This window comes from Molothrus aeneus, chromosome 11, assembly GCF_037042795.1.
Source record: "Molothrus aeneus isolate 106 chromosome 11, BPBGC_Maene_1.0, whole genome shotgun sequence".
Lineage (NCBI taxonomy): Eukaryota > Metazoa > Chordata > Aves > Passeriformes > Icteridae > Molothrus > Molothrus aeneus.
In genome coordinates this window covers 8049047-8062603 of record NC_089656.1, presented here as the reverse complement: position 1 = coordinate 8062603, position 13557 = coordinate 8049047, and the positions used below count along the sequence as shown (strand labels likewise).

Genomic DNA, 13557 nt, shown 5'->3' with positions numbered 1-13557 from the left:
CAGCAGAGCTCCAAACTGCACGAGAGGAACCACCTGCTGCTCTGCTATTACATGTCTGCTTACACAAAAGCAGCATGGTATTGAGTTGTTTTAACATTTAAAAATTGTAATACTAAAAATAAACAACACATAACCCTCCCCAAGTAGCCAAAAATAAGTTCAAAAAACAACCAACCAAAAAAAGACTGTTTGTAAAATTTTCCAAGCAGAATCTGCAGCTACTCAAAGATCACAATGTTCTTCAGAAATCTGTCTTTGCAAGTTCCCAAAATAAAACTACATCTCACATGTAAATAATGGATTTGTAAGATAATGGACTCCTGAGAAAACATACTGACAATGAACTATTAAATGTAATTAAAGATTTAATGTTAATAGACATTTCATGGCACCAAGATTAGACTGCTGCCTTCTAATGAAAATGAGAGAATACAAAAGTCTAAAACTTCCTCAACATGTAGCAAATTCTCATCTCCTCACAGAACAGATTTAAATTAAACACTAGCAACACAAGTCTAAACCCAAAGATTTCTAGCCACACTTACTGACCAAGATAAAATTTTATTATCTTTTAATTGCCACCAGACTTGAAACCTTGTCCATCATGCTGATGCTCTTTTTTATATCTCTGTAGCAATTCAGCGAATCAGTGTTATGTTAAAAACTACTTTAAAATGTTAGGATTCTACTTTTCTTTCTTTCTTTCTTTCTCATCTGACTTAGCAGCAGATGCTTCAGCACACAACAGACAGACTCAGAACTCTTTTGGTCCCTTCAAAGTAAAAACCCCCAGAAGTGCATTTAGGTAAAGAAGGATGGGATTGCTTCTGCTGACAACAGTTCACATTCAAAGGCAGCCATAACATCAAACTGCTCCCTAAAAGCAACATTCCACTGCCAAACTTAAATCTTATGCACCAAACTTTTAGGAAGTGTTTCTTTAGGAAGGGAACAATTTCCTGGGGCCCTAATCCTGTTTGCAGTTACTTACATGCTTAAATTTAATGCTATGTGCATTTCTCCCCACAGCACCAGAAAAGTTCTCTTTCCACAAAAGAATTACATTCCATCATTAGTGACCTACAATAACAATGTGTACTGGAAACACTTGAAGGTGAGGTGCTCATGCAGGAATATTTAGATAACTTAACATGGAAAAATAACACTTTAAAAATTAATTGGTATTCAAGCCAACTTCTCAGAACACTTATGTCTTTTTGACCTCCTGCAGAGAAGTCATTCCAAGCAATTTTCAGAAATTTCAGAAAAAGGTCCACATTGCAGAGCTGGAAGCTCTCTAAAGTCAGCAGAGCTCAGACCTGGGTACCTGCAGTCACTGATGCTCAGCAGATTTCATGTGTCAGTTCACACTGACCACTTTGGTCAAATTTGCCTTTAATTTAAAACCAAGTGTTTCATCCACAAGGAGTGTAACAAACTGCTCTGTATTGCTGGGTTATGGAAATATTGAAGTATGTTTAAAGCCTTAGTTTCAACATAAACACAATCCTCATTTCATCACTTTTGCTTCTGAAATATTACCTGTCCTAAATCTCCCTTTGGGTCTGAATTAGACAAATTGTTTTTTACCCTGGGTTTCAACTGCTGTATCATGACATGATGCCTTAGTGCACAGTTGCTGCATTGTATTCTCAAGGCAGTTGCACTAAAATAGGAAGGAGAGTTTCACATATTTTTGTGACTTCTAGAATTTCTTGTAGAGTCAAAAGACTCGAGGAGTGTCTCCTAAATCTGAGCTAGTGTTTCAGTGAAAGATCAGCCAGCATGGCTGTGCACAGGGCTGACTCCCCAGAGAGCTCTGAAAACGCTGAAAAAGCTCCCTGTGCACACTCCACAACTGACACAAAGCAACATTCCTGCACTCACCAAGCTCTCCAGAAAGCTCAGGAGTTCCAGGAGCAGGGAGGCACTCCAAGCTGCCCGTGCATTTCAGGGCTGCATTTCTGGACGTGCTGAACCCAGGCTCAGTCTCCAGCTGTGCAGGGCAGTGCCCTCCCTTCCCAGAGCCACTGCCACACAGGGGCAAAAGCCTCAACTTGAGCAAAGCCTTGAAAACAGCTGCTCTCCCTGGAGGTAATAACCTGACTGAATCGACGGAATGGTGGAAGGCTGTGATTCTACCACCTGGTGTCCTTAACTCTTACTACAACCCCAGGCAGAGGCACTCAGTTGAATTAACAGCACCATGGCAGGATTTGCTATGCTCTGGATCAGGTAGAAATTCTGTTTTAGCAAGCAAGGCAAGCCTGCATGTGCCCTCTCCTAGTCACAGCTCAAGGCACACTAACTGCAGAGTGTCAGTGTCTCATCAGCAATACACAAATGCAGAAAGCAAAAATGACTGCCAGGAATTTTTATAGAGATAAAGAAAAAAAAATTCCAGAAATTATTCTAAATGAAACTATTAAGGGATGAGAACTTGATTAACTAATCTTCCAGAGTCATTCATTATATGAAATAAAAATTCATCATCATGATGCACAACTGCACAAATGTCCACTAATCAACAGGAGGAAAAAAGGCCAAAGAAATCAATTTAGACTACAAGTCCCATTATTTGCATCAACTTGCAAGTATTTGGAGATATTTACAAGCTTTGTTTTGAAGACTTAGTTGTTTCCAACCTACAGAATGAAAATAAAAGTATTTTTTAAAAGGCTCCTACTCTCACACACTCCCAGGAAATGACACACTGTAAAAACACACCAGGGTGTAAGCACAGTGTCAGTACAAAATAAAACCCACTTTCCAGATTGCACTGTTCTGCACAGAGTTTCACTGCAGAGACACCTGTCCCTCAGACTGCCTTTTATTAATACACCTTTTTCTTATGGACAGTTTTCACTTCAGAAATACAAGGCAACTCTTCACAGCTCATTTTTTTCTTAACTCCAAACTGGGTCAACCAAAAATGCCAGCATTTTGCTCCCTTCTGAAGCACTGGGGCTGCTATTTTCACTTAGCTTTGGTAAGTTGCAAGTCCAGAACTAATTTTAACAGTGTGTAATTTTAACAGTGTAAATACCTCAGTTGCAAGCACAGTGCTAATTTTAACATGGTAAATAACTCTCTCACTGGATTGAGATGTCTAGTACAGTTCCTTTTTGTTACCTGCCTTAATAATAAAGTGTTTCTTCTTACAGTACCAGGAGTTGTGCTCTGAACCTACCTCTTGTCTATTTTAGCAGAATGCTTGAAGAGCAGAACATCTCTTTTTATTCAGCAGCTGCATTAGACCTCTGAACCACATTTTAGACACAGCTACCTCCTTTGCAAATATGACTTGTCAAAGTTACCATGCAGAAGGTGCAGTAGCCAGGACACCTGGTACTGCCTGGTGCTGCTGAGCTGGGCCAGCACAGCCAAAGGCTCAGCACTCACAACCACAGAAGCATCAACAAGTCAGTGTTTGACTTCAAAGTCCATCAGAGCACAGAAGGTACAGGACACACACACAATAGAAAAGGAAAGCATTGGTAAATGTCTTAAAAGCTCTGCCTTTTAATGGAGATGAGATGATTTAAACTGCAGGATTGCTCATGGATTCAGTCACTGCTGCTGTGAGAGCTCACTGCCTTTAAGCCAAACGTTCAGAGAAAACCAAGCTGAACCTGCTTAAGCAAACACTGCCAAATTCAATGTTCTTATATTACAGTTTTCACAGACATTACAGTTATCCCAGAACACTCAACTCACTTCATCCTTCCCCCTCCTATTTCCAGACTAGAAAGAGACCTGCCTTTACTGGTGAAGCAGTTACCTGGGTATTTTTGCTGTTTGAGAGTTTTGTGTTTAGTTTTCTTTCAGTGTGTTTGATGACTGGAAATGATAAAACACTGTCTGTACATATGGGAGACAAGAGCAGACTAACTGAGGCTGAGAAGTTACCAAAGCTTCGAGAGACTTTGAACAAGCATGGTCTTAAAAGGCACATAAAAAGAATTCTAATTTCAGAGCCCTTCAAGCAGACAATTATTTTAGTGTACAACAAAATAACCAGATTGAGTTCTGAGCTAGTAGGAACTACAGCCATGCTTAGAGAAGAAGTGAAAGATTTGCATTAAAAAACCTAGGAAGACATACACAAATCATAACTGCATCTCTAGGACATGAAACGGATGCACTGAACTTGTCAATTACCAACTCAGCAGGCTGAAACGACTCAAATTATGTCCTAAGTCATAATTCAGCACTAAAGCTGCACATAATAACATTGTCACACTATCTGCCAGGCTTTTGAAAACAAGAGTCCTTAAAGCAGAATAAAACAGGAGGAAAAGTTGCTACACTAGCTTCCTAGTGACTACATTAGAAGCTCCCTTTTTAACAAAACATGCCAAAGATACACACCTTCTCCTTCCCCCAGCTCAGCACGATCTGGCTTTGCTTCTTTGTGCTGCCCTTCTGCCACCTTCACAGCCACTGCTCTGCAAATGGCTCCCAGCTTCCGATCCAGGGCCCGCACTCCCGCCTCCCTCGTGTACCTGGGGAGACAAGAGCTGGGCTGGGCTCTGCAGGACAGAGCTCTCTGCAGTGGAAACACACTTCTCACTGACCACACACCACAGAAATGGCATGGCAAAGGGACCAAAACCTTGGGCTGCTCTGGTACTTAGGAAAAAAAGAATTTGTTTTTATCAAAATAATTGTGGTTGCTGATAAAACTGCAGACTAATTACTGAGTGGGAAGACATGACTAACAGCTGGTGCCAAACCTTCATAAAATGCTAAGCAATGTCCAATAGCACTGAGCTCTTCCTGGATGCATTAAAATTAAAAGGAAAAATTATTTTAAAACTTAAAATATATAGCTCCGTGGAAGTTGAGGAACTGGCCATAAAAGAATATTTTGTTTTAGTCTATGAACTAAAAAGAAGCACCAGGCAGTAACACTACACAAAACAGCCAAAATACTGGTCATAAAATACTTCAATTCATTGAATCAGTACACTTTTTCATTGGAAATGAGCTGGTTTCAAGTTCCAAAGATGTTTTGATCAATACATTTGCTGTCATGTCTAACAAAAACCCCAGTTCTAATGAATAGAAGCTATTTAAAAATCCTGTACTTTAATTTTTTAAGCCTAATTCAAGATCTAAACAAATGTACCCATCAAGTCACAAGGGAAAAAAAGGAAGCCTAATTTCCATTTTTTGTACGAAAATTATAGAAATATAACTTGGTTCTTTAAACTACATGTTGTCTGCTGCCAGGGCCATGGTTTCACACAGTGCAGCCACACCAGCCTCAGGTACTCCTGTTTATTCAGGGCCTTGGCAATTGTGTCAGCACAACTGACTGTGAGCCTCACCTGGGGAGCAGGAGCAAGGGATTCTCTACAGAAAGGATGTTCTCTAGAGAAGGTAAGAGCTAGGGAAAGAGCAATTCCATAAGCTACCAACTGTTGAACTGCTGAAGCTATTAAGGACAATACATATTAAGATATATTTGTATTACCACTTCATAAACTGATTTATAAAAGAAGGTATTTACACTGAAAGCAATGAACAGATTTACCTGGTAATTATGCCCAGAGTGGTTACTTGGGGAATCTGTATTTGCTGTGGAGTCAGACCATGTAGTTCAAGCTGTTTAGGAATCAAGTGTCTATGTGCAATTTCAATTTTTTCTTCTTGTGTGTATCCTTCAAAAGAAAAAAAAAAAGGCATTTATGTATTTATTTATGATCTTTTTGCTTACATACTACAACATAATCAAATTTCTTATCTTTTACAATTCTACCTGATTGAATTTAGGAAAAGGCCTCCCCCAGCTATAATTTACAAGGCTGTTGGTATGATCCTTTGTGGCTATTCAAAACTTCACACAAACAAGAAGAGAATTTTAGTGTTTCAAAGACCCCTTTCTCCATTGGAATCTTAAAAAGATGCATCAGCCAAGTGACCATTAGAATACAAACGAATCAGTGAAGGAAAATATCATTACAGAATGTATCCATGTATCACCATAGACCTGGAACTGCATTTTCCTGAGTGCTAAATACTTTTAAACCATTTTCTTGAGTGCTAATACAATGGTAAATACTATCCTTGTGACAGAGGCCACAGGAGAGGCATCCTGCCTTGTCCCTTCTGATGACCCCAGCCATGCACTCCAGACTCCTGGCAGGCCTTCCTTAAGGAGCTGCCTTTCATTTCAGCAGGAACACCCCAACCTTGTTTAAAGACCTGCAGCAGCCATGTCATGAAGGCACTGCAGTGTTACCTGGCACCTGGATAACCTCCATTCTGTCCAGCAGGGCAGGTGGGATTGTGGCTGTAGTGTTGGCTGTAGCTATGAAAAGCACTTGGGACAGGTCAAAGGCTACATTTAGGTAGTGATCAGTGAAACTGTGATTTTGTTCTGGATCCAGGACCTTAACAAGAGTGAACACAAAAAAGTCACACAATTGTTCATTCAGAAGTAAATAAAATATGCCCATTTTTATTATATTCCATTTGGATCTGTCCCATCTGACTTTACAGTAATGAAATACATTATGGCTATCAATAAATCCTGGCCTTGCCTGGATTACTCTGTGACTACATGTCACATCACATGTACAGTTCAAAAAGCCACTTCCCCTGACTTGTTGCTGCCCCTTTCTAGAGGAGCTGCAGCATTTCTCCAGCCATCAAGGACCTTCCCTAAGCTGCATCTCCATGACCTTTCACACATGGCAGAGTGGTCCTTCAAGGACTCCCAGCAACCTTGGAAAAGCAGTCCACATGGTCCCATGGAACAAGGAGAATTCTCCCAAGTGATCCCTGACTCCAACCCTCACCTGCTGCTGGCAGCTCTTCTTACTAGAAGCTTACTTCTTACTCCTACACCAGCCTGTGAGATCTCTTTTGTGAGACCAAGGGGAAAACACAATCCCAGCCTTAGCTGCTGTCACAAAATCAGCTGCCCCGCTCTTTCTGCTTTGTCCAGGTTTATTACTAAAGGAGGAGTACAAGTTCTTATTGCCCACGACATCCCAGGCAAGCTCTGACCCTTGGCAAGCCCTGGCCTTCCCAACACAATTGTTTTTCTTTTTGTTCCAAAACAACGCAGACAAAACTGAACAAGCACTGCAGAACAAAAACACAGTCTGACCAACCTCAAAAATCTACTGAGCAAGTAGACCTAGGGCTTCAATAGCTGTGTTGTCTTCCTATTGTTTTTAGTACAACTTATGTGTGCTAATACAACACTTGCCTAGATTTAAGATAAGGTGCTAAGTATTCACTACATACATGGAACATGAGGGTACTGAGATGCTGTCTTGTAGATTTTTTAACAGTGCCAAAAATGGCAAGGTCATTGTACACAGCAATGTACCCCTGGCTCCTGTATCACCTGAGAAGCACCTTTGCTTCACATCCCCTTGAAGTGCAGCCACACTCTTCCTTGCCACAGGATGAATGATAATGCTACACCCACACAAATAATTCTCATGTCACAAATAATGGGGCCCATGCATCTCCTGAGAAACAGCACTCCACTGTCAAAATAACTTATCTGCCTACACCCAAATGAATGCACACAACCTGAATTATAGCCAAGAACAGTGTTGATAATTAAAAAACAACAACTGAATTTGGGGACTTCTTTGTTGGTTATAAAGAAACAATTCTGAATTTTCATTACTCTTCAATTCTCCTCAGGCTTTGAAAAGTGAAAAATCTTTTCAAAAAATTAATGATGAGAACAAACTTAAAAAATTATTCTATTACAGAATGCCAGAATCACAGCTGACTTTCCTAAAAATCAGAATACGTTTGGATTTTATTTGGAAGAGCTGCAAAGATTTAAAAGCAGTTACACATTCCCCTTAATAGTGAAATCTTAAAACATACTGAAGCATATGCTCCAATTCTGAACCTAGAGCTGGAACTCAGTGAATGCCATTGTGCACCGGCTCTAAGCTATTCAAAAGCTTTTCTTACCCTCTTCAGCAAGAAGCTGCTGTCATTTACTCCCTTCTTTACAAACAAAGGCAAAAGGCCTTGAAAAATCCTGACAAGCCAAGTCCACTGATACATAATTCAGAGCTGTGCCTTACCTCAGCCAGCCTCCCAGCCCAGCCCTAAACCACAGGGAGACACAACAACAGGCAGGGGATGCAGCACAGCAGCTACAAACTGGCTTCAAAACAAGCAGGTCTATACCAAATATTAGCTTCCCACTCAAAGTCTACTCTAGCAAATTTTTCTAAACTGTTTTAAATAGCTAATCCTAATTCAACTTCTTTTTTTTTAATACTAATATCTCCACAGAATTCTAGTCTATCAGCTGAAGTGTTTGCAATTCCAAAGCTGCTGAAAAACAATGTATTCTAAAAGACCAAATTGGCATTTTGACACATTTATTTACATGCATGCTTCTCTCTCCTTCTAGTCTGCAACTAGAAATCCTTATGAGCCCTACTAAGTGCCAAGCTGGTGAGTACAATGTTATTTATGAAGAAATACAAAATATTGATGCTGAACTCACACGTAAAAATACTATCCAATAAAGATAAAGAAAACTGTAATCCAAACCAACTTGGATTATATCTAAAAATGTGAATTATCTGAGATTTTTTTACAAGGGCTGGAGATCCTCTGGACTGATAATTCCTTGTCACGGTAACTATTTTTTAGAATAAGATACAAAGCAATGTCCTGCTTCTGTATTTCAAACAGACTTTCCAAAGCAAATAGAACTGTTCTTCAGTTAGGTATCTGTGCTGAAGTTCAAGCTCAAAAGTCTTCCAAGATACTCAACTAATACAGAAATATGAAGTACAAAAAGAACATTCAGTGCACAAAATATCTTGGCTAATTTATGACAGATAGCTCACATGCATACAAAGGCTTCTCTGTAACAGCTTTTTATTACCACAAAATCCAGAATAAATTCCATGAGCGTTTAATTGCCTGGCTATGCTCCTGGTCTAATTTCCCTGCATACAAATAGTCACTATCAGGCACTTGGATCCATTTCTGTTTTCTTCTGGTTTTAACAGAGGTCATCTAAATTTAGACTAAAATATTCCTTTGTTAATGAACAGTAACTGGAAATAGGAAGACATTCTGTCTTGCTGAAGCAACAGCTCTGCAGAAGCATTAGAACTAAACACATATCCAGCAATTAGAAAGCACCAAGCTTTGCTCCCAAGCTCACAGGGATGGCAGTTTTCTTCCTGAATATGCCCTGTTGTGGACAGCAAGAATTTAACACACCTACACATTAAGGAATAAAGGATGTGCCTTTCATACTTAATGGTGGCACTTAGCACACAAGCAGCAGTGTGAACAGCAGATGCAGCAGTTAGGTGACCACTGCCTACTGTTTGCTCTCCAGCATAACCCCCACCTCTGCTCCCTCCAGATGGACCTTCCAACCACAGAAACCACGAGAAGCAGATGAAAATGAGGCTATAATGTCCAGCCATGAGACATCTGTCCATTAGAAGAGGTAAAGCACCTGCTTCGGGATGTTTAGCCAGCAGCAGAGAGATAGAAAGATCTCACAGGGGAGCAGCCCAGCCATGGTTAATAGAGCAATTACTTCTCCAGATGCAACTAATGGGCAATTAGCAGGGCTTACATAAACCCTGCAGCCCAGGCAGGCAGTGGGAAGTGAATCTTATGAGGCTTAGCTGGAAAAATTCATGACAGGAGCAGAAGTGAATATCCCTGAGAATGTGGTTTTAAGAGATGGAAAACAGGAACATCTCAAAGCAGCAACAAAGTACCAGAATTCCAACACAACCAATAAACAGGTATTAATTAAATTTGTTTGCCTTCACAAATGACACAATAGAAAACCACAATTGTTCTCCACTGAAGGGCAGGGAATGAAAAAAAATTATACAACCCAGTAAAGGTTGAATAAAATTACCAATATTAATCTACAGATCTAGATTCACGATTGGAACACTCTTTCCAAGGAATTCCAAATCATTGTGTCTGCATAGCAAACAACAGCCAGCTAAATAGAAAAAAATTGATTTTCAGGTATTTTTATCCATTCATTGACTAGAATTAGGACAGCTTAGTTCAAGTACCTAAAAGACAAATGGCAGGAGAGGTATCAGCAAACTTAGAAACAGAGAGCATTACACTTTCAGCAAACTGTAAATAAAATCCCTCAGAGGAATAGCACAAGGAATAATGTATTTCTTACACTTCTCTGCTTGTTTTCTTTGCACTTTGAGGCCCTTCATGCACCCTAAAAAAGTGTACTACACTCTTGGTAAATGCACAGGTAAAGGACCATAACTGTCATTTTTCAAAGCTAAAGAAGTGAAGCCACGCTATTTGCTAGCACATTTAAATTACTACTAGTTCATGTTAACATGCAAAGATCAAAACAGAGCTCTCAAACCACAGCCTGTTCATACACTGATTTTCAAAGAACTCGTTGGCCTTGTCAAAACAGTAATTTTCCACTATCTAGCAGGAAGAAAATAATGACGTTTGTAGGAAGTCAACTGACACTTCATTTGCAGAATGTCATACAGCATCCAGATGAGCTCATGACACCTTAATTTAAGTAGCATTTTTCATATTTAAATCACTGCATTAAGCACTGTCAGTCAAGAGAGTCATTAGAATGACTCGGTAGGCAAATACAATCAGAACCACTTTCACCCCCACCTGCTAAAGCTACCATACCTCAGGTGTGACAACTGAGATGCTTCTAGGATTTGCCCTAAGTCACTTCTGTGACAGCCAGCCAGGCTAGCTCAGATAATGTGGGTATTCTTTACTAATGCCTCTCCCTTTGACTGAAACAGGTACAGCACCATGCCAGAAGCAGTGCAGCTGCAACAGTGGGAACATGGCAGCCCCTAGGGCAGAGAGAACACAAAAGAGAAGGCAGGGTGTAAAACTACAGCAGTACAAGGAATCTCTAAGCATGCACAATCCTAAAACCAGCACTGTGCATTAGTGCTGCATCTGCCCTGGCACTCCCAACAATTCAGCCTGGGCCAGCCCCGCTGTGCCAGCACCTCCCTCATTCTCTCCTGTGCCATCCGTGCTGGCACAGGAACATGGACACAGCCTTCTTCTGCCCAGGGAAGGGCAATGCTTTGTCTCTCCCCCACACCTGAGGACATGCTCCTGCCTCTCTCCAAAGCAAAGAGAATGTTTTATTCTAGCAAACTGCTAGAACAAAAGCACTGAATATGCACAAATCAGTGGAAAAGGGAATTGTAATGGGATATCACGTCACACTCCAGAAAATGGAAATTGGGATGAAGGTTCTGACAACTCCTTACTGCTGTCTGCAATGATGCATGAAGCTTGCAAGGCACAGGTCTCAATTTATCTTCCTTGTGATCACTCCAGTTTTGGCCTCCTGAAAGCCCAACTAACCTAATTAATAATACCTCAACACTTGATGAGATTTACAAAATATTCCAACAGTATCTCATTCACCAAAGTCATCAACTGAATCTCCAGAATGTTGTGTCTTTAAGCAAATCAACTTTGACAACTCTAAAACCTTCATGATAAAATAACTGTAATATCTGCTTCAAAATTAGAGCAATTCATATCTGAGTGCCAGAAGTTCAGAAAAATGCACTCATGGAAAACCTGACTCTCATGGAAAGCTAACACTCATCACACCATAATCAGCCAAACACTCATCACACCATAATCAGTCAAGGAGTGGGAATCTGTGACTTACATGAAAAATCCAAGTTCAGAAAGTTAATTGCAACACAAATTAAAGAAATGCTCCTAAGAGAACATGCATCTAGTCCGTATTATGCACTGGGTAAACTGCTTAGCTCCAATATAAGCTGGTACCATCAAGAGCTTCAAAAATACATTTAAGTTGTTCCAAGAAAGAAAGGGAAAACTTGAAGAGGTCTGATTACTGTCTAGATCCTCTACAGTTCTTAGCTAACAACATTGATCATTAAAAACCAATGTCTTGAAGTCCCCAAATAAGTGATGTTCAGGGCTTGAACACTATTTAAATACAGAAAACACCCCAAAATCTTTCCTTGTGTTCAAGTACAGCTCACTGAGATTTCTGTTACTTAGCCACTGTGTAACAGCATCTGCACTGTGCCCAAGGAACTGACAGGAACCCCCCATGTCAGAACTCAGCAGCTGATATTGGAATATCAGAACAGAGCTGGCACTCTCAGACCTTCTTTTGTACAGTGAATGTTCTGAGTCCAGTTTAATTCTTTTAAAACTTAAATGAAACAATGCTTGCAGTTTGACACCTCTTACCTCAAGCAAGGCTGCTGCAGGATCCCCCTGCAAGCTCTTTGCCAGTTTATCCACCTCATCCAAGAGGAAAACAGGATTGTTCACCCCGACAGTCTTCAGCCCATTGATGATCCTGCCAGGCATGCTGCCCACGTAGGTGCGCCTGGGAAGGAAAGGGGATGGGGAAACGGGGGTGACACAGGCAACAGGAGCAGCAACACCAAAGATATCACTAATAAAACTCCAGGCAAAATAGGAGAACAAAGAGCACTTCAATAATTCTTGCTTTTTTTGCAAAAATTTGTGGAATACTTGATAAAAATATGGAATATACAACCGAGCTAATACAAACAATTGTAACAGCAGATGAAAACTTGAGTTCCATGGTGAACTAGCTGGTCTGCAAAGATAATAATTTACATTAAAGTGTATCCAAACTTTATAGCTTGTGGACATCTTTACATCTTCCAGTACCAGCATCCTTGTATTGTAAGAACAAGCAGAAGCAGATTTGGAAACCTCATTAATAAAAACATTTTCATAATTACAGTGCTGGGATTTTGTCATCACAACAGAGTTCACACAGCAGGTTACAAAAGAGAGCAAAATTCCAATTATGCTGAACTGTCAATGTCCCCTTGACAGCATGGTTTAATAAACACCCACCAAAAAGAACAGTATTTACTGTCATTTCAATATAAAGTGAAAAGCTGAACACTGCAATGAAACAAAAAATGACGAATTTGAATTTATTTAGCAAATCAGTAAAACCTTTTTTCCATAACACACACAGAGCAGAACTACATTTTACAGATGTATACAACCCCTGTTTGCTGCATTTATCACACTCATTCCTGCTTGTGCCATAACTACTCAAAGCACTATAATTAAGAGCATGAAATTCTAAGAAGAAAGAGATACACTAAGTGCTGAATTACATATCTAGCTCATGACCCACACAAAGCAGACAAGCAGAACAGGCCTGCTTTGCCACAGGATCTGGTTCACTACTGTCCAAAATAAACAGGATGACATTTACAAACATGAAACCAAAAATACCATGGGACTAATTTCAAAAAATACTAGAGATGACTTTAAATATATAAAAAGCCCCCAAAAACCAACAAAAACAGAACCCAAACCACACAGCAATGGTGTCGGTTCCATGTAACATTCAACCACTGAGGAAACAAATTGCAGTAAATAAAATTTAATTTTAACTTAATTCTAGATCTGACAAAAAATAAAAGGTTTTAAGATCTTCTAAACAGCCAGCAATGCAGGAGAAATTCAGTTTGCCTGTTAGGACCTTCCTGAAGCAGCTGCTAAAGA

The 13557-nt window shown here is 40.0% G+C and overlaps 1 protein-coding gene across 1 annotated transcript in view; it reads right to left on the bottom strand.

The window, feature by feature from the left end:
• Positions 1-13557, bottom strand: part of LONP2 (lon peptidase 2, peroxisomal) — a 37302-nt gene that overhangs the window by 13040 nt on the left and 10705 nt on the right. Inside the window, exons 8-11 of the mRNA XM_066557405.1 lie at positions 12247-12388; positions 6248-6398; positions 5540-5666; positions 4372-4505 (exon numbers count right to left, since the gene is read on the bottom strand). Of these exons, the coding sequence (XP_066413502.1) occupies positions 4372-4505; positions 5540-5666; positions 6248-6398; positions 12247-12388 (554 nt within the window). The remainder of the gene's footprint in view (positions 1-4371; positions 4506-5539; positions 5667-6247; positions 6399-12246; positions 12389-13557) is intronic.